General features: G+C 44.6%; 1 protein-coding gene across 11 annotated transcripts in view; it reads left to right on the plus strand.

The window, feature by feature from the left end:
• The first annotated feature begins 3 nt into the window (after nucleotides 1–3).
• LOC1276774 (transmembrane protein 184B) overlaps nucleotides 4–27132 on the plus strand; it is a 31773-nt gene continuing 4644 nt past the window's right edge. For 2 of the 11 annotated variants that reach the window (XM_061651324.1, XM_061651328.1), the window contains exons 1-8: nucleotides 37–188; nucleotides 5770–6517; nucleotides 24566–24731; nucleotides 24828–25086; nucleotides 26017–26186; nucleotides 26343–26509; nucleotides 26604–26678; nucleotides 26769–26853. In XM_061651324.1, coding sequence (XP_061507308.1) covers nucleotides 6269–6517; nucleotides 24566–24731; nucleotides 24828–25086; nucleotides 26017–26186; nucleotides 26343–26509; nucleotides 26604–26678; nucleotides 26769–26853 — 1171 coding nt within the window. In that variant the 5' untranslated portion in view covers nucleotides 37–188; nucleotides 5770–6268. The other 9 variants (XM_061651334.1, XM_061651327.1, XM_061651330.1 and 6 more) reach the window with 9 other exon arrangements.

Genomic DNA, 27132 nt, shown 5'->3' on the forward strand with positions numbered 1-27132 from the left:
TGCGTGACGTGGAAACACACCTTGAGCAGGCTTTGACAGGTATCGCGTTCACCCCCCCACAACATTTTCTCCGAGCGAAGAAGGTGGTTTGCTGTGGCAGGCTCCAATTCGTGTTTCCATTTTATGTGAGTGTGTCGCAAAGTTTGCACAATATTGAACGCTGCTCCGTGCGCTTCCGCAGCCAAAAGGTTAGTTTGTAAGCGCCATTAGAACTACTGTGTGTGTGTGGGTGTAAAGGTCCTGAAAACATTGTGCATTGTGTTATCCCCCAAAAGTGCGTAGGCACTGGCAGCAGCGAAAAGCAGAACCAATTCTGCTGAAGGTTGTGTGTGGTGCGCTGAAGTGAATGTGTGCTGTTGTGACTGCGTGTGTGTGTTTGTTGAGTGTGTGTATTTTTTTTTCTTCGCTCTTGCGTCGTTTGCCAGTGCAAAATCTGTAAGCATTAAGTTATTTAGGCATACTGCCCGATAACTTTGATTTAAATAAATAAATAAATAAATAAATAAATAAATAAAATGTTTCGCATTTGAAAAAGATGCTTTTGCATGTTTGTGCGTGTGTGTGTGTGTCTGCATGATTGCGAAGGTTGCTGGAAAAGCTATTTTCTTGTGCTCGGATAAGCTCTCGAAAGGTGGTGGTAATCCAACGTAGCGCTGGGATTCCCATCCCCCCCCCCCCCCCATCATCCCCACCACGTCTAACAAAAGTTCCCGTGAAACCATTTCGAATGGGCTGCTGCGTTGACAGTACACAGGAGTGTGCGTGCGAGTGGTTCTTCTATGTCGTTGTGTGTGTAGTAGTGGAGGGTTGTTGCTAAAGTTCAAACAACAAAAGCACTCCCCCCCCCATGGTTTAGGGGCACCATAGGCTGGAAATAGACGAACCGAGATCATCGCGGTACCGCGAAAATCGCGTATGACTTGAGCTGTCAATTATGTTATAAAATCTGACAGATATGCGAGATAATCGCGGTTCGTGTATGGAACCATCCGAGGGCTGGTGACGATTGAATGTGCCAAGAAGAAATATTTTTCTATCAATTTGCGAATCAAATTATTTATTTCACATAGTGTATGCAAAATAAAATACAAAACTCATTTCTCGACACGAGTTTTCACATAAATCCGCCAGAAAAAGTAAAAATAATCGGTTCGCGCTACCGCGAAAATCTCAGCAATACCGAAGTTGGGTATCTCTGCGAAACAGCAGGCGCGATTGGAGGCGCGGAAGATTTGACAGCTCTACTGTTATACAACTGTTATAAACAAGGCGCGAATTTCGCGGTACCGCGACGATCTCGGTTCGTCTATTTCCAGCCATACGGAAGTGAAAAACTTGTGCAAAGGGAAGAGATTGCAAGCAAACAGCATCAAAGGTGACGGACAGGAGCGGTTTGTGTGTTTGTGTGCGCGACGGGAAATTGGCAACAACAACACAGCCACACTTCTTTTCGTCGACCCTGGAAGATAAAGGTTTAGGAGAAAAGAAAAAAAACAACGTACACAACATCACAGCAGGCACAGGCAAAAGCAGGGGGGAGATGCTGTGTCGCCATTGCCCGTATATACAAAGGAAATTCCGTCACAAGCTCGGATGCTCCCCCGAGGCAGCTTACATTAAAAGCGTTTCGATCGACCGCGGGGCAAGGACTTTTGTGGCGCATTGTTAAAAGCATGTAAGTACCTCGCTAACGCTTTACCACGACACTACATTTAACAAGGGCGATTTGATGTACTTTACAGCAGTTGGATCAACGTAGTAGAACAATCAAGCTCCTGCTGGTCAAGAAATAAGTGTGTATGAGTGTTTGAGAAGTACAAACTGCCGCAGAATCGCGAAAAAGAAGAAGAAAAAGGATGCGACACTTTCTACCCAGTGCGGCGGGGGCCCGCACTTACGTCATCCTGTGTTGGTGACGGTGAAATTTTTGAGCTTACAAGCACCCCCGAATAGTGTGGCCAAACTTGCTCTAGCGTGTAGCGCATTCTGCTCATTCGGACAGGACGATTGTGAGTGTGTGACAGGAAAGGCCCGGGAAACCATAGTGCTCCTCCCACAACGGCAACATACGGCAGCGAGCTTGGCACGTGCGACCATATGTTAGCATTCCACTCGAGGCCAAATTGTGCGTACTGTTGTGAATGTGGTTGTTTTTGTATAGAGTCTTTTTTGAGCCTACACTCCTTTCACACACCTGCTGGCAGTCCCTCTACGTTTGTGGGCAATCCTTTTCGCTAAAAAAACAAACTCGCACGTCACATAAGCTCATCCCGGTTTCCCCTATCCCGGGGAAGCAAAAACGAAACTGTGTGTGAGTTTTCCCCCCACAAAAAAAGCAAACCATTTCCACATTTGCTTGCCATTGGAAATGAAGCTCGAGAGAAGGCTCGTTTCGTTTAGAAAAGTGTGTGAGAAAAGTATGTGACCGTCACCGGCCTACTTTGCTCGGTCGGGAAAGATGTAACGGTGTGCGGTCTTGTCTCTCACATTACCTCACACCGCCACCGTCATTCATCCCATTTTTCCGTTACCGACCTTCCCGCATACGCATTTGCTCTCGCTGGCGTTGATGTAGGCCAATCGTCAAACGAAATAACGACTCCGCCGAAAGATCTCATCCCCTACTGGGAGAGCGGGGTTGGGGGGGTGGGCTTCGAAAATTTGAGCAAAAGTTCATACGACGACCACTGACGACGGAATGAAGCATGACCTCACGAAATACGGAATAAAAACAACGCGTGGCATATGGAAAGGTTTAGTGTCGGCAAAGATGGCGTTTTTCAGAGCCACCTCAGCATGAATCAGGTTTCCATTGGGTATTGGTTGTTGGTGTTTTATTGTGCATTAGATGCTGATAAGCGTTACCATCCCTCAGAAAGGTGACTGTAGTAGGTGTTGGTTGCCGTTCGTTATCTTATCAGCAAAAATAGCTGTAAAGTGCTCGTCAGGTATCTGCCTGGAAGGATGTGTAGTGTTCGAACCGTTCAAATATTGCCTATTTGAGGGAATGGTTTTTGGGGGGAAGCAACTGTTGCACCAACGGCTCATTATCAAGCAAGCAAAAGTAACATTAAAAAAGGGTTTAGTTTGTGAGTTGTAAAGACGGTGCGCTCGTATATTACAACATCGAATCGATCGACATTGATGGCGTGAGATAGTTGTTCACAAATTACACCAGTTTGAACAGGTCCCTCGAGGGCCAGATAACATGGTGGAACACCCTTACAATCCGTTTTCGGGCAGCAACCTGTCCACGCGGTAGAAGGAAAATTGCGCATTACCATCATCATAAAGGCAACAAAAAACAGGCGATCCTTTGGTGGCCATTTATGTTTCCCCCTGTTTTTTTGCAAAGCGTCCCCAAGCACAAGATGAGCTTAAAGGATGGCAAAAATAGTGCAGAGCTGACCCTGCGCTGTCTGCGCGTACCACGGGCGTATAGAGCGAACCAGCGGAAAATAACAATCAACCATAATTGTTGTCAGCCAACGCAGCCACCCCCCAAACACCACCGTCGTTCCCGCGTCGCTGTGGCAGGCCGTTGTTTGGGCCGTTCTTTTTGTGTTGTTTTGTTTGCGCTATGCAACAAACGTGTCTTGCGCCACGAGACACGAACGGAGCAGATTATAAATGTTGTGCAAAGGGGGGCACACCACCGTGTACGCACACAGCAACCGGACTTTAGTAATTTACCTTGAAGGCCACGGGCCACGAGCAGCACGGGCTGTGGACCCATAAGAGCGAGGGGCAACGCCGTCCGTTCCTTTGCCTCGTGTGTGTTTGCCCCTTTTCGCTTTTAGCACATTTAGAACTATGAGGTACAAACTCCGTTCCCAACGGAGAGCTTTGGATGGTTTTCTCGCTGTAAAGCACATTATGAAGATGGTTGATAATAAAGGGACGAAATTCTAGGGAATTAGTGCATAAAATAACACTACGCAAACTACGCAGCGTCTTGGCAAGGCTTTATAATGATCTAAGGCACCTTTTTCCGGCGTGTTCTAAGCCGAATACATTGCATACAGCTTCCGACAGCTTGTCTCATTGATGAGGATGGAGTTTCTTTTTTTGCTCGAGGTACATCATCTTCCGGTGTGCGCGTTTGTGTGCGCTTGTATGTGGAACCATTCCGGAGTGAAGGGAGCGAAATTTTTGGGGCACGCGTTTAGTCTTGTTTGTGTGTGTGTGTGTGTGTGTGTGTCTAATCAAGATCGTTTAGCTCGGTTGACTGGGTTGGTGGAATGCCCATTTCGATTTCAAACAATCCGGCCTTACGACAGTGCACGATGAAAACATTAACCGTTACAAAATGTTGACCGTCAGAGTTGGATGGTTTTTTTGGGGGGTAAGGGGGGGGGGGGGGAGGTTGTTTTTATGTGCCCACTCACTATCGCAGGATGTAATAATGAAAGGAGAACGAATTGGACGAGAATATCATACAGAGCGGAGCGGAGTGGTTTGAAAAATGATGTTTTTTTTTGTGGAAAAGTTCGCTGCCAAGTGAAACTGATCCGATATGATCGAATGCTCTGGCAATGGTTAATTTACAATTCGATGCAGTTGTTAAAAGGGACAGACAGTTTTCGGTGTTTTCGGTTAATTCATGCCCTACAAAATAGTTTTAAAATAATGGTGTACTGCATTTTTACTGATGCTTTTCTTTTCTTTTTTCTTTTTAGATTTGAACAAATTGGCGGAACAACGCACTCACAAAAAGCACATAAACATCAACCGACTGCAGTAAACCATCATCAAACTAAAGGAATCAGGACAATCGGCAACCGTCCGTCTGCCTTGTGATGGGTGTTTTGACGTATAAATAATTAAATCTTCTGTGATTGCCCTTTGCACGTGCTGCACTACTACTACTCCTACTATTACTACTAGTACTACTGCTACTGCCGATCTGTAAGAGAAACAGGTTGCAGGTTCGGTGGTGGCATTTCCAGCATGCCGTGGTGTGGTGAAAAAAGAAGAAGCCAAACTACTCCTCCGTTGGTAACGGCGCTGCCTGAAGTTTAAATGCCAACGACTAGGAACTGGTGGAACGTAGGATTTAATGTTGGAATCACGGTTCCATTTTAACGGCTGCAGCACCAGCAGTATTTTGTGCGCTTCTCCGTCACGTTTTTTTTTGTTCAAATCCTACAATGTTTATGGTGGTCGTGCAGCGTGGTGGAAAAAATGAATTTTTCACTCAACTTACTACACCTCCAGTTGACTGATGGAGATACCCACAGATGGAGATTGAATGCGTTGTAATGTAAGGGGGACAACGGAAGCATGGAGTAGCATGTTTTATGATTCTTTTCTGTCTTTTAAGTATTGCAAGGGCTCATTGTACTTTTGACTCTTTTCATCAATTAATTGACGTATTAAAAATCATAAAAAGCATAGATTTGTTCTTCGAAAATGCATTCATTTGAATAATCGTTATTATTATTGCTTTCAATCAATTCATTGCGATTACCCCAAACGAGCTGCTGCGAGCAACCTTCAGGCAATAATTTCTTACTCCGTTGGTTTATGTTTATTGAACGTTACGAGCCATTACAATTGGGGCGGCAAATCATCTCCTGCACGTGAGAAAGTGAAATTGATCATCCACCAGTGTGGCGGGCGTTGATTTTAAAAAGTGTTGCGATTGAACAATTTCCATTTTCGGCTTGTTTCATTTCGATTTCTAATCCCCCTTCATGTGTACGTGTGTGCTTCCCCCTCTCTCTTTCTCGTGCTTTAATTTGGTAATGTTTTATTTTGATTTTTTAGTGGAAGTGTTCGCACAAGTAGTGGTGCATATGCGTTTTTTCGAATGAACCAGAAAAGCCTTCATGTGAGTGCAGCAGTGTATGAGTTTAATTGTTAATTGGTGCTAGGTGTGAGATCAGTTGTGACGAAAGGTGGCGGTGTGTGTGGCAGTGAAAACTGTACGTGAAATTGTGAAAACTACCTCCCCACGCACTTGCGCTGGTGGTACGCACGCGGGTAGCTGAACGAGCAAAAATTGGCTACCGGAGGGAGAGATCATTGTTGCACTACAGTACGGTTGGCGAGAGTGGCTGGATATAGGGCTGGCAGGCGCCGGCACAGCTTCACCCGCCAGCGCAACGTCAACGAACCGTGAAGCACCGAGCACATCATCGTGGAGAGATTCGGTCGTGATTGGTGCCGCACATAAGAACGAACAACAGGCGTACAAGCACACACATCTCAGTCGGCGGTGGGTTTGCGTGTGCACGCAGCAGCAGTAGCAGCACCGAGCGCCACGATGAGTACGGAACATCCGGCAGCGAGTGAGCTGCTGGCCAATGCTACCGCTGCCACGGTCGCCGCCGTCAGCGGCAGCACGGCCAAGGCGAACATTGCCGTGCGCGTCACGGAGGCGGCCCCGGCGGCGGCGCTCGCGATCGATCCGATCATCAACCACGTCGGGGACGGTATCTTCCTGCAGGCCAAGACGGCCCAGATCTTTGCAGGGATTTGCGTCTGGATGGCACTGTTCATCACTTGCCAGCAGGTGAGCTCGTGTTTGCTCTAGGCTCTTTTATCTTCTATTTAGTTGTCTATTTTTGGTCTTTTGTTCTTAAAGAACTTTAATTGCCAAACTATCTCAGCTCATGAATATTTCCCCATTGACATTAGAATCTTTTTTTTTCTCTTCGTTACTGAGCCGTCGTGCCAATAAACTTCTCAAATGAATTGCAGCACCGTAATGAACCCACAAAAGCCGAAAACGGAGGCAAAAAACCTCCGTGTACAAATACAAATACAAATTGTGTTTGTATTGTTTGTATGTTTTGTTTTCCGTTTTTGTTTTGTTGTCGTTCTTGCTTCTACTGTTTTATGCCCAAACATCAAATGCCTCAAACAACCAGCAAAAGTCAAGCACAGCACTGCATGTACAGCAGAAGCGCTACGGGAGCCACCGTGCGTGACATGCGGAAATGGCAAAAATTCATCCGTTTTTTGTCCTCACCGCCGTTGCCGTTGTCCTCGGTTTTGGTCGCTCGGTCATGGACCGGCGGGCACCTGGTCGTGCGTGTCGGCGTGTGCTGTGTGTGCCACATTGTTTTCCGATGCTATTATTGTAGCATTAGCATGGCCCGCGCGTGTGTTGGTGGTGGTGGTGATGGTAGCATAGCATACCTACTGAGCTCAAACATGCGCCCGAACTGAACGCATATGCCGCATGCAGATTCCGATGCAAACAGTGCGATCAATTTATTGCTATATCGTCGTTGTGTGCTTTTGCTTGTGCTGTAAATTACACCAACGTAAATGGAAAATTTTTGTAAAATTTTAATATAAATTTTACAGTACAAAGAATGTTGAAAAGCATAGTGAAAAGGGTACCCCTTGTTGTATTGTTCTTCCATGTCTGTTGTAATTGTACAATCAAAATCCTAAAAAAGTGGGTTTGTGCCCCTATTGTACATCTATGCGTTTCACTCTATGCTGAGAATGCATGGTGAGTGCATGGAATATGTTGTGTACTTTCGTACAATAACCTCGAATATACGCGTAGCACTTGCAATTCAGACTGGTCCTAGTCTGCTGGTGTCTCTTTTCAGGTCCTTGACTGCTGGGCGAGACATGTCTGGGACAGGTTTGCCGCTAATTGTATCCCAGTTCCTTCACCGCACCCCCCCCCCCCCCCTTTGCTTTCACGTGCCCTCTTTAATGCGGTGACAACCTACAATCCTGTCTATTTCGACCGCGGTACGTTGAGTAGTTGTTCACCTGTACGATACTTTATGCTGTTGGTGCAACGATAAGATTTCTGCCTAGCGTATGTGGAGCGATGAATAGGGGTAAAATGTATCTTTATATTCATCGTTGAGATTGTGTGTTGTGTTGTGCCACACTCTTGGTTTTATGAATATAGCAATTTTAATGAAGATTGAAATTTACTGATGCGTTTCATAGCACAAAGTTATTAATTGCAAAAGTAATATGAACCATGTCTTGAAAAGTAATAAAACGAGAAATTTAAATTAAAAGCAGATCAATACTTCCAAGAGCTAATAAATTAGCCACCCCGCACCGAAGGGAAGATATGACCGACACGTGACTGAAAAGTGGCAAGAGACAGCCCACAAAAAAAAACTTGACTGTGGTTCCGTTTACCATAGCAGTATGTGTGTCTGTGAGTATATTAGCTGCAGAAGGAACTTTGGCTTTGACGGCACCACTTGTAGTGCCACTCTGTCCGTCAAGCGTGTGCTGTTATCTCTTTTGCCCCGGTTGCGGCAGAATACGATTTCATAGACGCAAGCGAAAACTTTTGTGTCTCCTCCTGCGTGTAGCGTTTTGGAAGGACATCAATTTTTGAGACCACTGTTTTGCGGACTAGAGGCCGCATGAATTGATCGGCTATTTTACTATGGCAGCTTCCGGAAATAGGAAAAGTTTTAATTTATTTTCTGCTCCGTGCCATTGAGCGATGAATGTGGTGGTGGGTTATAAGGGTAAGATAAGGAAAAGGTTTGCGCAGGAGAGTGTAGGTAAAAGGGGAATGATGTCCTTTGATGCACACGTTGAGTTGATAACCCGACGGTGGTGGTGTGGGTTAGATTCTCTTTCGTGCGAATGCGTTGCGTTGGACGGAAAGGGAAGTGTGACTATCGGGCTAATTAGATTAAACCACCACAGCTGTCAAACCAGCAACCGACCTGGGAGTGGAAATCGATGGTATGACGTAGATTGGGACATTTTTGTTTTGCAAAATCGTTCAAAATGATTTTTTTTACGTTTTATAATGAATTTTAGCCCATGAATGGATGATCATTTACATCAATCAAGGAATAGTTTATAAGAAAAATGCACAGTACATGCACTGAAACACAAGTTTCAACACATCAGCATTAGTGATTGGAAAAGTGAAGCGGCTTTGAAATCAAATTAGATTTCGGTATCTCCATGAGAATAGGCGTTTTGGTCCTATGCAACTACGATTGTATCGATAGCCTCCAAAAAACCCCAATTTTACTATTTATTCGTTTGTAAAACCTCGAATTTTACCAATTTGAATTAAACGTTCAAGTTATAACAAAGGCACACAATCGCAAAGTAGAAGAATAAACAGAAGGCTGAAGGTGTTGTCAGTACAACGATCCGTAAACGAATGATCTTTATTTTGACATTCAGATTATCGCACAGTTGTCACGGAGATGGTCATATTCTGATCCGGCATATTGGGCACTATGGTCTTATCAGGGGTCAAATCTCCAGGATATTACACGTTTCTAAAACTTTTGGTTTCTATTCTAGGACTGACTCTGATTCCGGAGTTAATTTGCTGATTCTGATTCGAGAACTGATTGTGATTTACGTGTCAATTCTGATTCCGGTGCCAATTCCGGAATCGGAGTTACCTCAGGGAATCTACTCTGAAATCGGCTCTGGAATCGAACTCGTTTCCAGAATCGGAATCGGCATCGGAATTGATTCCGAAAACGGTACTTACGATTCCGAGCTCCCACCTCTAACCAGCAGCAATGTGGCGACAGCCTGGATCTAGTTCAACTGGAACGAAATTTTCACTTTCAGCAAATGATCGAACCGTTTATTGGGCCATTCATAAAAGCTAGGGCGCCCAAAGTCACCTCGAAACAGCACTGTCCTCTCGACGACGCTCTCGATACACACGGTTGATCGTGTTCCGATTGGCAAGACGTAACCTTGAAGCCGTCGCTGCTGCCGCTTTTCCTTCTCGAATCGATGGCCCAATTGTCTGGAAGCTGCCATTTGGTCGCGATGCTCAACAAACCGAGTATGTGTGTGCGGACGATGAAACGTCTACAAGATGGGCTAATGGGCGGACACTACACACTCTGTATCCATGTTCGCTTCATCCCCGATGCTCACTGATTATGATTTCTTTTCCCGCACCGCTGTGCCTTCGTTTTGCTTGTTTTTCATTTGAGTTGATGATTGGTGATGGAGACGTAGTTGCCCGCCTTCCCCTGCCAAACGCCAGACGCTTTCGTTTGTGGATCTTGCCATGATCTGGAATTAAATGCTCATTTGTACGATAAAGTCTTCCATCGCCAGTCTTTTGCGTTCGCTCGCGTCCCTAACGAGGTGTGCATAATTGGGCCGCTGCTTGTGCTCTCTCTTTGCTGTGCACTGTGAATAAATAGTTGCATCTTCTCCTCACTTTCCCGGCTGCATTCTCATCTGCTCCTCACTTTCGCTAATCGTCGCTAAACGGCGATACTCTGTTGAGACGTTGATCGTTTGCAAACGGTGAGAGAGCCTGCATCTTCCGCCGTTGTTGTGTCCCATTTGATCAATCAATCAGGACGATCGGTTTGCTCAGTTGATTTAGTAAGAGAAAATCGCGTGCTCTAGTGTCTGTTGAAACTGGTGGCGTTACGAGTAGAGCTGTGATGATATGGTTGTATCTAAGCTGTTTGTAATTGCGTGTAGGCTTATGATACAAGGGAGTGAAAATTTTAATTATACTTTATATTGGAAATGGAATATAAACAGTATAATTAAATTGGGTCCCTTTTTAAGCTCAACTAAGCTCAAAGTCTTAAAATATCCTTTAATGGCCCGTTATTAATGCAGACAAATATATTCACACCGCTCATTCATTTACATATTCATGTTTGGCTTAAATTATTTTTTAGGTAGAGGTTGATGATTGTGTGTTCCATGTATACTGCTAAATATGTTGTGGAAACATCATTATTCGATCTTCAGCCAAATTAATGTACAATCCAAACCTCTCTCCCTCCAATGCCACTAAGCCACCAAACTGTGTGTCGGACGCATTGGCAAAGGGTGATAAATAATTCAACGTCCTTTTCAAAAAGAAGCAATTAACACGCACGAGCTACTAAACGCTGCCGGAAAAGAAAATCGACCATGATGCAAAGGAGAGGAGGGTTATGTCGTGTCCTGGCCATTGATTTATCTACACCTGCTGCTGCTGATGCTGCTGATGCTCACGTAAGAGAGGAAATTTATTTAAATGGTTTCTTTCAAGCGAGCTTTCGAATGCAGAGGCGGTGGGCGAGTCTGTGCTCGTGTGGTTCGGATAATTGGCAAGTGAATTTTCTTCTGGTTGTGGAACAGTTTTTCAAAATACCCAATCCACCCACCTCTGAAAGCGGTCGGTCGGAGGCTTGCTCCTCACCCCTCAAGAAGATGGTTAATAAACTGAAGCTGCTAATTGAACCTCGCCCCATTAGTGGATTGTGGGTAGTATCGGTTTTTTATTGGCATCAAGTGAAGGGATCAATAAAAAGCTGTGTGGTATGTGTTAATGTTTTGTTTACCGAGACCGAAACGTTATGTGTAACACAGTGGTTGGCGTATTGATAAGAGTCGGTAGCTGGTTTCGATGCTTATTTAGTTTTTGTTTTATTTCGTATCAACAAATCATTGATATGATCTCGCGAAAAAGGCAATAATAGTTCAACGAATGAGCGCTTTTCGGTGAGTTTGTTATTCAATTTCAATTTGGTTTTGCTGAGAGCGTTTTTTGGATGGCAATTTAAAGCCGAAAAGAAGTGAGAGAGAGACGGCTTTAATGATGAAAAATGTCAAGGTCTCTTGCAAAACTAAATGAATGAACCAAATCAATCATGACGGAAAGTGTCCGTGAGAGTCTGGTTGTGTCTTGCGCTGAATTGCGCTGGCAGCTGCAGTGATTGCCAACGCCAAAGCCAAACTCACAAGGCGTGAAAAGGGTTTCTATGCAATCATAATTGGCTACACATGAACAGAAACCGCTTGAATTGCGTTTGGAGTTGAGAGAAAGCGAGATAGAGGGAGTTTTTTTATTATAATTTTATTTGTCACTTTGCTGATTGGGGGACCGTATTTCTTCAATCACCTTTCTCACCTGGTTACATAAAGTTAAGTTTGCACAGAAAACATAAAATTACACCTCTGTATTTTCCTCGTGCACACGAACATAATTTATTAAGCCACCGAGAAGAAGAAGGGCATCATTTTGTTGCGAGGGAAGAGAAAAAAGAATAAAATCACACACGGGTTTTCCCTCTATTTTTGCAACGTCTGCTATTCAACAAGATGGTCGTGATACAAACAGAAGGAGAGGGGGTACAATCGGGGATGCTTTTTTTCTCCGCAGAGATGCGCTTTATGTTTGCCAATATGTAAATTCGCTGCTGATATGCTGTTGTCGCCGGCAGAGTAGTTCGAATGGGGACGTTATCTCTCCGATTTTCCGCATTCACACATAACAACTTCCGCTCTGCTGGCAATGGGACTCACTGCGGTGCATTGGTGTGGTTGGGGGTTTTGCAAGCAAGATCTGCAGAGCAAAATGCATACAAATGACGCAAGAAATTTTTCGCTTTAAATCTATCTTTTCCAATTTATTATCTGGAAGTTGGGTTTATTTGCTGGGAATTGTCTGGGAAGAGAGGAGAACAATTTTTATTTTGAATTGAAGAATTTTGCTATATTTTGTCATATCAAATTCCCATATCAAATATATTTGAAACCTCCAAAACCTATTCTATTAAAGCAATAAGAACATAATGCACGAATCAGCCATGCTGTTGCCTGCGTTGCGTGCCATTCCTCCCAGTGCGCATATTGAACCATCTCCCAGAAGGGGCGACATTCATGGGCGCTTGTTAACATACGCTTTCGCTTCATACCACCATATTCATCCCCTCAGTCGTTTGCTGTCCTGGCTGCACGTAAAAATGGTCGACGATCAGTCTTTCGTGTCACGAACAGACGACGATGCCTTGGAGCTTCCCAGAAACATCAAGCAGTGAATAGAAGTGCATCGTTTTGCACTCATAAATCATCTGAATAAGCGGTGATTAAGCGACACTGTTTGGCTTCTTTCTGGCTGCTTTTTCTTTCTTTGCACACAAACCAACCAGTATTGTTCGTGGTTATCGTATTAGCGTTGGAATAGGAGCTAGTCCATACCACACGACCACCATGATAATTGAAGGGGGTAAAAGGGGAGGACATAAACGTCTAGGAGATGAATGTTCTTTATGCCAGCGCTTAAATTTCAAGATGGTAAAAGTGCATAACATCCATATCAATCTGGGTTCTTTTAGACATGGTTTTAGTCATCTCTAGAATTGTAAATTAGGAGAGATTCCATGAAGAACTTCGACTTTAAACTTAAAACTGAATGTACCTTTTTGTCTAAACCGTCCTGGTGTTAATGTGGAATAACCTCGTATCGATCATATCGCATCATGCACACAGTCTTGGGCACTGGAACGCATTAACCGCATCAGCTTATGGAACATTAACCCTGAAAACGAGACATTCTCCTTGGGCTGTTGTTCGAGGGCGTGGGAACAGAATGCTGCGTTGAGAATCGTTTTAGTTCTCCCTTTTTCGATTCTATTCACAACCAACGCTGAACGTGTATCCCACATTCAACTAAGCTTCTGAATATGTCTATGTTTCGAGGGCGAAAGTAATTCTGATTAACTTTAGCAGCGGATGTAAATATTCACTAAATCATTTGCAGAAGCTTTAATCCTTGTAATATTCTTTCTACAAGAAAGTATGTACAATTTTGAAGTGAACGCAAACTGAAAAGATGAGCACACAGAATGATACTCACGATTTCGCGACCTGAGGCTATTTGAACTTTAGCCGAACCCTCCACCGTCTGTATCTTGCGAACTAAAGTCGATCGTACGAAGACGACCCACACCGCTCAGAGTTTTACTTATCGAGTATGGAGCAGCTCCTCGAGCAGAGAGAGAGGGAGAGAGCAGGTCGTGTTTATGAACCGGTTTCGATTATGAACCACCGAGGAGGAAACTACACGAAGAAAGAAGGAACGTTTCCTGTGGCCGCCGGAGCCACCTTTTCATGCTGAAGTTCGTGCATCTTGCTTTTGCTTTACATTTTTGCTCCCCTTTTTAACTTTGTGGCTAAAAAGATGGTGTGTGTGTATGGTTTTTTGTTGTTGTTGCTCAAAATATCATCTTAAACAACGCTTTCGTTGTAGCAGAATGCTTGGTAAACAGCTTGTGCAGAGTTAATATGGTGCCCTTTTCTTGTGGGCGCAACTTCAGTGAGGACAAGCACCTCGCGGGCGCGTAGAAAAGTTGGAAGGGAGAAGGCAAGTTGAGCCAATATCGACTCACGATTGGGGAATGAAAGAAGGAAAGGGGCGGCCTGCAACCACCTGATCGAACGTAAAGAAAAGGCGGCTTTGTGCTTCTTTTTTGCTGTTGTTGTTGTTAGGTTCAATACCTTTAGGTGGTGGAGAGTGCACGAAATGTAAATGCTGTTATTACGCATCACTGGCGCGCCGAAGGAAAGAGAGAAACCAATCAAGCCTAACTGATGGGTTAGTTCTTCCAGTGGGACCCCTGAGAGGGCGGAGGTACGATTACAGCATCATTGCAAAAAAAGCTCTCCCCCGGAAGAGGGTGTGTGGATAGCCGCTTGGGAGAGCTTTTTTGTTTTTACGACGAAGTAAATACTGAGCTACATGGTTCACTTAAACGAGAAAGCATACGAGGAACATAATAACACACCTGTTGATTCTGCAGAAAGGGTGATTTTAGCTGATATGTGTGACCTGTAGAAAAAACTTCAGTTCATTCGAGAATTGAACCCATGTAGTGGCTTGAGTGCGTGATGTCGTTAGTACCCGCGCGTTGACGTCTGCGCTACAAGGTCAGCCAACGGTTCGACCTTTCCGAATCCATATCAATGTCGTGTGTTGCGTTGCTCCACTTTTACCCCACCCAATAGCTTCATCGTCCTTAAAGCAATCGTTCTCTTTCTTTCCATCTTAAGTTGCTTGTTCAACAATCTTGCCAAGTTTCAATCGTTGCAGCGATGCACGTGCCGTTTAGCGCATCCATCCGCACACGCGTGTGTGTTTGCGTAAGCTAAAAATACGTTTTTTTTTTTCTGTGCGTGACATATACACTAAACTTCCAGATATCAGCAGCTAGCTACTAGTAGGCCGTTCGTTTCGATCGTGAGATGCGTGTGCTGTTTGCCGTTTTTTTCTTCACCGTGTGTCTTGATACTGGAGACACGATCGCGCTTACTACGACGATCGCGAGCAACATGCATTTCGCACCATTTCACTACCACCACCACCACCAACAGCAGAGAAGTGAGCATGTGTGTGTCGTCGCTGACGCACGTGACCACATAGGTCGCAGCGACGAAATAGAAATGTCGCCCCAATCAGGGTCATGGCCGACTTAGAGGAGTCGCGAAATGTTGGAAACATATGTTTGAAATGAATGTTAGATCCGAGCGCCTGTGTGTTGCAGATGCTCCATTTATGAATTGTACTCTGGTGGTAAACGTCAACCACGTCAAATTAGACTACAAAAACTCGATCCATTCTTATAAACTGAAAAGGGGAAAGTGTTTAATGCACAGAAATTGGGCCACTTGATTTAACGTTCATTTCTTAACGTTTTCTCTGTGACGCTTTACCCCTTAGGCCCGTGTCTGTGCTCCATCGCATGCGATTTTATCGCACGTGCTGTCAAACGCTTTTTCGTATAATATTGCGATTATTTGGATGATTTTAATAATATAACGATTATGAAAAATTAAGTTGAGATTGTTCCTACAAAACACCACACATTTAGTTTGACCGATAAAATCGGATGCAGCGTCCGACGAAATCAAAATTTTTTGATTCCGTCGTACGACGAAATCGCACGTCCGACGTTATCTGTCAAATTCCATATAAAATTTTGACAGGCCTTCCGATAAAATCGCATCCAATGGAGCACAGACACGGGCCTTAATCAGCATGAAGGAAGTGTACCAGTGTATTAAAAATGGTAGTAAACAAAATCATTCCTAATCAGCAGTACACCTCGTCACTTCCAGCTCCAGTAAGGCGCGTGACAAATCCGTACAAGCAGCAAAAAAGCAATGATTCATCATACACGCACCACAAGTTACGCTTGTCAGCGCGCGCGTTTGGAACCCCGCACAGCTCTACGGCACACTGCTCGATCATTAAAAGTAGTAGAAGCGATTGTGTTTTGCTGTAAATGTGTAGGTGTGTAGGTGTGTTCTACGTGCCTACCATGCTACCTGCAAAAGCCGGTGTGTCCCCTAAGGAGGGGGCCTGGTGTGTAACAAGTGTATCAGAAGCGAATGAAATGTGATTTGATCTAATGATTACATTGCCGTATTTTTCCTGCCAGTCATTTTTCCACTCCTGTTGTTTTGTGCGTCTCATTGTTGTAGGGAAAAGCGCCTTCCATTCGCGCCCGTATTTTTCTTAGTGAGTTCGCACGTGTGTGGGCGAAAGGGTGAACATAATTATGTTCATCATTACACGCTTTGGTGGGCACAACGATCAGCAGACTGCTAGGGAGAGAGGAGTGTTGCGATGCTCCGGAATATGTACAATCTGCTCTGCGTTTTGGATTCGCTGCCCGCAGTGGTTCATCGATTTAACGATCGGGAAAGGGCTGGTGAATTGGGGAAATGTAATTGTTCGCTTTCGCTGAGCCTCCCCGGTTGCTTGCCTGCAGAAGTAGTAGTAGTGAACAATTTGGCAATATCTAAATGAACTAAACTCGCCGTTTTGGTGTGCTACGCAGCGAGCACTTACTTTTCAATTCTACCAACACTTGTTTCGGCGGTTTTTACTCATTGTAACTCGGTGTGCTGCTCACCAACAACCACCAAATAAACTACACCACCTTCACCCAAAGCATACTTACCCGAAACATAATTATTCACGCATGTGCGCGGAGCCTTCCCCCAGCTGCGGCTTTCAGGTATTTCCTAACTAGCGCGGCGATAAATTGCGATATAATTTGAATCAAGAAACAATCAATTTGTTCACGCTTCACCACTCCCAAAGGTTGCTGCTGCTAACGGTTTTGTGGTGTGGTTTTGTGTGGACGCGTCTCGGGGATCGGTCTGTTCTGGGGGTTGAATTTGGGGCCGCAAAAATACCGCGCGCCGCCGCCGTGCCGCCTATGTGTGTGGTGCTTTTATATGGCTGCGGAGAATATTCGTGGCGTTTCATTGGCGCTGTCAGCACAACTCTGGACACAACACGCCGCGCTGGCTTTTGGCGCACGAGAGAAGAGGTTGTGTGAATGACGTGCGGTTTGTTTTGTGCTGCAGGTTCGTTCGGGTGATCTAACGCCAAAGTCAAATGACAACAATTCTTTCCTCTAAAAACTTTCCACTTCGACGTTCTAGTTTTGCTAGTTGGCGAAACGTACGGAGGGGCTGTCGTTTTGTACCCATGCGGATGGAGATTAATTCACATTGCGTTCTTTGATGTCATTTGGGCCAGGTTTGGGCTGTTTGTGTGACGATGGGTATGTTGTTTTTTTGTCTATGATGACGTTTTTTTTTTGTTGTTGACATGAAACACTGTGACTGTGTGTCCTGTGGTCTATGATAGTTGCCACGCACTGGAGACATTGGAGCAATGTTTGACATAGTGCAGAGACATTTAGCAAGAAGGATGAGCAACAAACACGGTACGGAGAATAATATCTGCGCCTTTTACTTTAATAGCAATACTAAATGATTATTTCGACGAAGTTTTCCTTTCTTCGTGTTGACTGTTTGTGTGATAGTTTGTCTTCAAATGGTTCTCAAAGTTTGTTCCTTAGTGAGTGGACCTTACAGAGTATCAAATGTGTCTATCAGGGTTGTAAAGCCCTGTGAGGCCCTATATCTTGTTGTCTGGAGATCTGAATTACTACGCAGGCCTATATCTAGATGTCTGTCCAACTTGTTTATCTTGGTTCTTAAGAGGATATTTATTTCTGACATTAAATAAAGGACTATTCGATATCTAATATCATATCCCTGAGGTCTCAGATCCTCAAATCTTTGAGTCTCGAACTCTCAACTCCATAAGAATTTCTGGACTAGAAGATAGTGTGATATTGGCGAGATATTGAAATCTGATTGGTTTGTAAAACCTAAATCCTTTGAATATAGTGTCATATGCCCGTGAAAGGTTCAAGCTCCGTATCAAAACAAATTTAAAAGAGAGCCTTACCTTTTGATTTTCATATGTGTCTGTGTGTTTAACCACAAAATTGCCTCCCTATAAAAAGCCTTTGCACGTGCGTGAATCATCTACTATCACGTCAAATCGAGGTGTGTGTGTGTGTTGAGGTGTGATATACCGCGTCACTTACACTCTATGCTGCGCTTAACGGCAGTACAGCAGAGGAGTGGCGCTTCGCAATCGATAATATCGATTTGGAGGTTTGGCGTTTACCTCTTTCATCGGTTCGATGTCAATCGGATGACTAATGAAAGTGAAATTTAAACGCCATTAGAAAAAATAGCTCGTTTATCAAACACACCCTACAAAATGAACTCAAAAAGTTTCGGTAGCGGTGTCGCGCTGACAGCTCTTGAGCGAGAGCTTAGAAGAACACTAATTAGTTGGTGCGACGTCAAGAGTATCACATCTCTAATCACTAGATGCGAAAGAACTTTCGAGCAGTAAAGCTCTCCTCTGCAGCTCGAGCCCCCCATTAATCAAGGTAGCAGCAGCAGCGAGCAGTCTCATGCCGGTAATTAGACACCGAGCAACTTCCTTGCGGGAGAGTTCGACTCCCTGTCAGTCCCTGGAGCAGTATTGAATTATGAATGAATTATGGCTTACCACCACCCACCGGCCTGTTGTGTTGAGATGCGGGCTACGCGTCATTAATGCGCGATATAGTTAGTTACGGAAGCACGTGGAATCCACTCACTCCCATGTTTTTGTTGTGCCCCATGTCAAACCCCGGTCTCTCCGTTCCGTCTGCTGGTGTGTTGTCTTTGGTGAGGAAAACAACAGTACATATATCTGGGCTGGTGGCAGCACGCGATAAATCGATCGCTGCTTTATGTGGTTGTGTTTAGAGGGCCTTACGACGAGCTTAAAGCCCCATATATTGCTGTGGAAGGTTTCACTTACCCCGGGTGTAGGATTCTTGGCCCATTTCGTTTCCTACTTGGCGTTCGGTCGGCTTGAAACCATCAATTAAAGAGAGGCCAATTGAATCGAAGCGTTACAGTTGCGTACAACAGTGTACAATGTATAAGAGGTGTAGTACACCATCGCAGGCATCGTTGTGTGTGTGGAAATCATGAAAAATATCACCGTATCGTTTGAAATAACCTAAAAAACGAACACACAAACCCATAGACACAGTTAGAAAGCCCTGTTTTGCATGTTTGCGGTTATTGCTTAATCGCTATTTCTCTTCCACTTGCAGTGCATGGTGGCTCCCCCTGGAAAGGGTCCTTGTGTTTTAGTGCTTTTCCTACTTTGTACTGAGCGGCGGGTGTGTGTGTGTGTGTTTTCAGGGGGTACGTAATCTCTCGTCGTCACCACACCCCTGCATGAAGTAATCGAATGCTGCTGCTGCTGCTAGTCCTTTCACTTTATGAGCGCAAGAAAGATGTGTGTTTGCGCCCCGTTTGGGGTTGGGTAGGTTATGTCAAATTGGCGACAGAGAGCAGCTCCCCACGGTGTGAAAAGGTGCGTGTATTTTCCCCCGCTCGATGAATGTGCTGTGTTGCTCATCATTGCTGGTCATCTTTCATTTTCACGCCCATTGCTTTCGGACGGACGGAAAGAGGCGGCTTATCTTGCGCACTGTTTTTTGGTATGCAACTTTCGCTTGCTGCGATTTGGCGAAGTCATGAGCTGCTGCTGTGATGTTGTGCAATCTGACACGTTTTTAAGTGCTGGTTGGAAAGTCGCATTGATATCCATTAATTAGAGGGGGAAAAAGAACCCAAATAGCTGATACAATTCACATATAAGGCACTTTACATGCAAGCTCCCAGCCCCAGAACGATTTGAGCTCGTTCGGAGACCGTTTGCTTCCTCGCCTTAAAGCGTCCCGCTAATAAATAAAGGTGAAAAGTCGTCATTTGTTTTACCGTCCTTGAATCCATCGCGGCTCCAGCCCGCACGTCAGAGGTAGTTCACACGCGCGCACCCGTGGCTCTATTCATCGGTACTCTACGGCTTCATTAGCCACCAAGTCATAACTGGTTCGGAAAATAGTTTGACATGTGTGTGTGTAGGTGCTATTGCGGTGACACCGCTCGATGGTTTGGTGGGAGCTCTCTGTGGTGTCAAATGCTGGTACACAAATCGATGACTGTCAATGAAGTGTTTTTTTTTGGAGAAGAGTGGTTGGTCGCATGGAGTTTGTGCACGCCAACCGGTCCAACTTTCATGTTTCGGTTAGTGTCCCAGTTAGTGGGTTCCCATCGTTTTTATTGCCCTAAATACATCAATCGGTTATAATTTGGGTAAGATTGTGGGTTGGTTTAAAAAAAATGCGTTTTAGTTTGTAAATAAACGCTTTTAAATTGCCAGTGATTATCAGGATGGTGTGTTACGACACATCGTGATAGTTCCGATCAAATTCGTATAATTAGAAAACTGAAAATTTCGATTCAATTTCACCACACACTGGATGGTCTAGCAGCTCTGAAACGTAAAGAAAGTTTGCTTTTGATAAAGGTACTAATGATAACATCATCCATGTATCGTTATCAGTAACTGCGAGGATCGTTTCAGGGTATTGAATTCTTTAGATACGACCTGTAATGTAAAGAAAACCCTTCACAAATGCAACTTCGACTATCAAAATGAGGCGAGGCCCTAGAAATTACACATCGTTTGATGGTACTTATTCTTACTGGACTTATAAATCACAAATCTGCATGATGAAAGCGACTTTAAAACACAGAAAATTGCCCCCAACTTTGATTCTGCTCCGTTGCTGTTGCTGTGGGCAATTTCCCTCACCTCTAATTACGTGCTGCTGATTACTTCGCGTGCAGAGTGGCGTATTCAGGTCACAATATTTTAGTGGGACCCTGTACTATCAACCTTTTCCCTTACATAATGTTTTCCGGGAGAGTAGAAGTTTTTCTTTTCGCTCGATTTTATGTCCTTCAAGGAGCCTCTGTTTAGTATACAGTAGTACACACATTCTGACTGATGTGTTGTTTTGCTTTCGTTCAGCTTAGTTTTGTGTCTTTTTTGTTGCTCTCTCCTTCCATTTTACTACCATGGGCATTTCAAGTGGTCCTTTTCCGGGAAAGCATAAGGCACTTTGCTCCACTCCAATGTCCTTTTTTGGAAAGATTGTACATAGTTTTTTGCAACTTCTTTTCTAAAAAGATATGCTAATCAGCCCTGCAAAGATATCTCTTTATTAAAAAGCATCTTAAAGAACCTGTTTTTCGTTTAAAGGGGAGGAACAAAAAAAAAGGAAGATGCATTTGAATGTCAGATTTATGGAGACATAAATATGAATTCGCTCTAACGACCCACGCATAAAGACGTTAAAAAGGGGTCGGGATGGGGAAAATAACACCCCGTAGCCGTATTTGAAATGGTTTCCACCGAAAGCGTATAATATTTTACGCCACATGTTCTTCTTTTGGGTTTCAAAATAAAAAAAAACAAGGCTCGAAAGGTTTCTCGAAGGCGCAGTGATGGAAACCTGTAAATTTATTTAAGTTGCCGTGCAAATATCGAACGCTTTGGGAACGCATTTGCACGTGTGGCGTGTGTAAAGGGTTTGAAATTGATGTTTATCCTTTGGCCCCCCAGTGGGGAGAGAGTAAATTCGGTTTGGTGTTGGTTGGTTGGTTGTACGCTTTATAACCGGAAAAGGAAAAGTGTCCTTTTTATTCGATAACCCTTTGGACACACCTTTGAAGGGAACAAATTAAGTGAAGGATAAGCGTGTGACTCTATCAAAAAAAAAAAGACACATTCTCTATGTGTTGGACAGCAAAAAAATAAACAAAGTTGTCCTTAATAGAAAACCTTAAATATTAAATAAAAAGGCTGTCGATTTGGGAGAGCAAAACAAACCCTTGGAGGTTCGTCCGTTTGCCAATAAACGGTGGTTAAAGAAAGTACATGCAATGCAGCCTCAACATGTCCCAACAGTCCCAACGTGTTGTAAATTGTTTTCCTGTTTTTCTTTCTTGTTGTGGCCCTTGTTTAGTCCATCGTTCCAGAATTAAGCACCGTACGTGACCGTTAATACGGTTCTACACGACACACAGTGTGTGTGTGTGTTTTCCATTTTGGGGAAGTGAAAAACGCCTGAACTTTCCAAAAAACACCCCGTTAGAAGCGGACACCACGTAGAGCCTAGGAGTAATGGGGGTTTGGTTTGGTGGTGGAGAAGAGAAGGGGAGGAGAGTGTTTTGTGATGATCGCGTGCACCTTTGCCTTTATACATATCGGTACCACCACACACATGCAGCGGGAAAATAAATGGATATTTTTCCACATTTCCATTGAGGAGAGATTGCATGTAACATAGAGAGAAGTAAAAAAGGAAAGAAACTGTACACAAGCTCTACTGATAAATGCTGCTATTATCAAAATGTGTGGTATGTGTGTGTGTATTGCAGCAATTTATTCAGCGATAAAATATTCATTAACATTTTTCACTTCCTCTATTCACAACTCACTGTTTTTAGGCGAGTGGAGTTGGTGAATGTTTTTAAAACCTCTATCCAGAACTCGCTCCGGAGATGCTAAAAATATAGAAAACCCAACTTACTAGTGTGTACGGTGTCGGTGATGTATCGGGATTACTTAATCGGAATCTTTCATCTTTCGCAAGCGGCGGACAAGAAGCTGGTGTTGATGCAGATTGTGAGCGCTGGGCCACATCTGTTGGCCAGAAAAAGTGCATTTTCCAACCATTGACTGCTGTTGCTCCCTTGCTTAACCTATTCGAGGACTGCTCCCCTTTGCTCTCCCCTTTGCTCTGGAACATTTCATCGTCCGATGCGGACGGTTTCCGGTTGATCGATTTCTTCTGTGGCGTGGCGGTTATGGGAGGGTGTTTTGGTGCCACCGTGTTTTGCTGCTATTTTTACACAATGTAAACACATTTCGCTTGCTTCCGATTCTGTACGACGAATGTTGTGTGTGTGTGAGTGTTTGTGTTTGCAGTTCAATATTTATTTGCTTTCTCTGTTTTGTTGACCGGAGCTGTTTTGAAGTCGTCTGCATGGCGGAGCCTTTTGAAAGGTCTTTCAGTTTCTACAGTCAAAATGGCATTCAATCGCAAAATCAAACTATGTTTTGTACACGAACGTTACAAAACGATAAATCGTTCCCAAAACTCTATCTTATCGTAATAGCCCATCGTCTAGTTTGCGTCTATGCTCTCCCGTCAAAACGACGCGATAACGAACGTTGAGACAAGAATACGCTGTGTGACTCGCGCGGTCACTGTGAAAACAGAAGGTGAAACACCATATTTTGATCCCAATCTACGCTGCCCCCGTGATGGGATGTCACCTCCTCCAAATTTGTGTGTCCAAACGCGCGCGGGACATTAAGTAAACGGGAGAAGGGCGGGACAGGCCTCAAATAACGGCTCCATCTTCCTCCATCCATAATCCATCCGCTCTGCGCTCCGCTCTGCGATGAAGACTAAACATCAAATGACAAAAAGAGGAGATGCCCATTGGATAACACCGTGTGCCCTTTAGACTGGTGATGGTCGGTTGATGCGATTTTCGCCTTCGCAGAATGCCGATGTCGTCGTCCCGGTATTATCAACAAAGAGCCTTCAACAAAGAGCCAATGCCGAAGGTTGCGTTGCTTCTTCCCACATAAAATGCCCCCGTAACGAGGGAGGGGTAGCTTTCAGCTCAGCCATGAGGCCAGTGGGAAGATTGTGTTCCGAAAGGGAAAACCCCCGCCCCAAAATGCGCTATTTTAAAGCGCGCTGCTGCTCTGAAAAGCACGGTGCAAAAGTCGGATGTAACAAAAAATATTATTACATTATCCCACCTCGATTAGAGCACGCTCACCCGTGTTGCTATTTGTGTCTTGCAAGACACACTTTAAGGCTCAAAGAGGGAACCCCGAACCGTTACGGTTTCGTTAATGGAGTTGGTGGGCTTGAATTTTCCTCCCCGCATACAGAAGCATACGGTGGCCCACCGAAAATCATGTCATTTTCCGTTGTGTCGTCCATTTTTATACACACGCAGCGGCATCAACACTTTACCTAACTTAGAAACGGTCGGCAGACGGCAACCATCTCAGCCTACTATGGACAAATATTTGTCTTTCTTGACGTAGAAAGCGGCAGCCATCTAGTGGTCGGTTTCCATCTAGTGGTCGCATGTTTCACTTGCAGTGTGATGAATGTTTAATCAAGCGCTAGTAGTGAGGGAAGAGTTTGCGCCTCGCGTCCCTTACAGACGACACCTTTCCTTAGTCGCTTAGTTTATGTTGGTTTGGCAAAGTTTGACTGCAGGTCAACGTACACCAGCAAAACAAGAGTGCCACCCGATGGTCAGTTTGCGCCAATCGGTTGTGTTTCTTTTTTCGGGGTGCGGCAGTCACCGTTGGGAATAAGGATTTGGGGAGGTGTGGTCACGGAAAGGAATCATAAAATTAGTGTTTTTTTCCCTTGCAGAAGTAAGTTTGGCTCACGGTGTGACGATGGTGACTGTAGACTGTTAAATAATAAAAAAAAACTAAATGTATTTTTTTATAATGTTTTGTACGCATCAAGTAATAACGAATCATCTATTCCTATCGCCTGCCCAGATCTATCAGCACCTGCGATGGTACACGAACCCACAGGAACAGCGATGGATCGTCCGAATACTGTTCATCGTGCCGATCTATGCCACGTACTCCTGGGTCAGCTTACTGTTCTTCAACTCGGAAAGCGTTTACGTGTACTTCTTCACCGTGCGCGATTGCTACGAAGGTAAGGTGTACCACCAATTCCATTTTAAAAAGGCCAAACCACTGCCTCTAACCGCAACATACACACACACACACTTACCACATTCTCTTTTTGCAGCGTTCGTAATCTACAACTTCCTTTCGCTATGCTACGAGTACCTGGGCGGCGAGGGCAACATTATGTCGGAGATCCGCGGCAAGCCGATCAAATCGTCCTGCCTGTACGGTACGTGCTGCCTGGCGGGCAAAACCTACACGATCGGATTCCTGCGCTTCTGCAAGCAGGCGACGCTGCAGTTCTGCCTGGTCAAGCCACTGATGGCGTTCATCATCATCTTCCTGCAGGCGTTCAACCACTACCACGATGGCGATTGGAGGTACGTTGTTGTTGTGGTTGTTGGTCCACACGGGACTGGCGAAGGTCGTATAGTAAACCTTTTTGGGGAGAGGGAAAGGAGCCAAGAGCGAGCTGTAAATGGAGAAATGTTATCGATTAGATCACTTTCATGGTCACCACTGGTGGTGCAGTTTTACGGGCGAAGAGTAGGTCACTGCACACAGGTCTTGCGTTGAGCGTTTGCATACTGAGTCCCGTGCTTTTGTTAGGTAAACACAGCGCAGAACTCATGTAATGTACTGTGCACGAGAAGCAACGTAAGTGTATTGAGACATTTTCGTAATAATACTTAAGGTGTAACCGTTACTAAGGATTGTGCAAAATGTGTGCTTTTAAAATCGATGGTAGTGTCTATGTAATGTGTACTTACAGGGTTTTCCAGGAGTTCTCATTAGCTGTGGGACACTTTATTGACTCCTTCTTACGTGAAATGAACTTAATGTAATAGCAATTGGTCTCTATAGCACCCTTGTTGGATAAATCCAATAGGAATTTCCAATTGGAGTTGGTCAAAAAGTGTGCTGTAGAGTCCAATTTCCATCATATGAAGTTCATTTCCTATTAGAAAATGTCAAGGAAGTGTCCCACAACAATGAGAACCCCTGGAAAACCCTGTAAATCAATAACGAACAAATGTGCATGATTGACATGCATCGCATTAGAGCTTTACCTTTCATATTTTGTTTACGATGCTTCAACATTAGATTACGTCTTCCTAGCGCAAACAGGAAAGTTAGTTGGTTTCCTTTTTGCTATAAATAACAACGAGAACGCAATCCTGTGTGCGTTGCCACCGCCGTCGAGCACTCCATGGAGTGTGGCTGAATTTTCATGGTTTCTTTCTTCTTTCTCTTTCCCATTTTGCCCCAAACCACAACCACCACACACGCACACACAATCCATAACGCAGTGCTGATGGAGGCTACATTTACATCACCGTCATCTACAACATCTCGGTCTCGCTGGCCCTGTACGGGCTGTATCTGTTCTACTTCGCCACACGCGACCTGCTGACGCCCTTCGATCCCGTGCTGAAGTTCTGCACCGTCAAATCCGTTATCTTCCTGTCCTTCTGGCAAGGTAAGTGGCAAGGCGGTACACTCGAACGCGCCCCGGAGGGAGAGCACACGAGAGCTCTCGAAAGAGGGCTGGGGGGATGAGGGATGATGTAAAGGCTTTGTATACTGTACCGACAGAAGGGCTAATCTCCTCCTCCTCCTCCTCCATCCATTTTAGGCGTGGGACTGGCCATTCTGGAAAAGGCGGAGGTCATTTCGCCGATCGTCGATGCGGGTGGTTCGACCACGTCCGCCGGTACGGTGTCCGCCGGCTATCAGAACTTTTTCATCTGCATCGAAATGCTGTTCGCGGCCATCGCGCTGCGGTACGCTTTCCCGTACCAGGTAGGTGCAACGGGAAAGGAAAAGGAATCTTGAGTCCACACTCGTCGCGCGCGCGCTCGACACATGCTCATATATTGTTTCCGTCTTTTTGCAGGTGTACGCCCAAAGCTGCATGACCGATGCGCACGGTCGATCCGTCACGATGCAATCAATTTCAAGCAGTTTAAAGGTATGTGGTGCCTGAGAGTGTTGTAGTGCTTGTGAAAGAAACTTTTCCCAACTCACAAACTCACCTTACTGTTTTGTTTTTGCTCCACAGGAAACTATGAACCCGAAAGATATTATGACCGACGCGATACACAACTTCCACCCGCAGTATCAACAGTACACTCAGTACAGCTCAGGTATGGCGTGCGTTTCGCACATTAATCGCTGTGTATTACAGTTGCTCAATCGATGCTCAAAATATCTTGTCGTTACATGTTATATGATCGCTGATTGTGAATGCACGAATGTTGTATCGCTGTTGTTTTATTATTTTTATTATTTTAGCTATATTTTATTTCTCTTTCAACGTGTCATTTTTGCTAGTGCTTTTTTTATTTTTGTTATGTGGCTTTTTTATGGATGGCTAGTTCTTTCTTCGTTGTTGATATGATGTACAAAAGATGCATGACAATTTC

Source organism: Anopheles gambiae, chromosome 2 (assembly GCF_943734735.2).
Source record: "Anopheles gambiae chromosome 2, idAnoGambNW_F1_1, whole genome shotgun sequence".
Taxonomy (NCBI): Eukaryota; Metazoa; Arthropoda; class Insecta; order Diptera; family Culicidae; genus Anopheles; species Anopheles gambiae.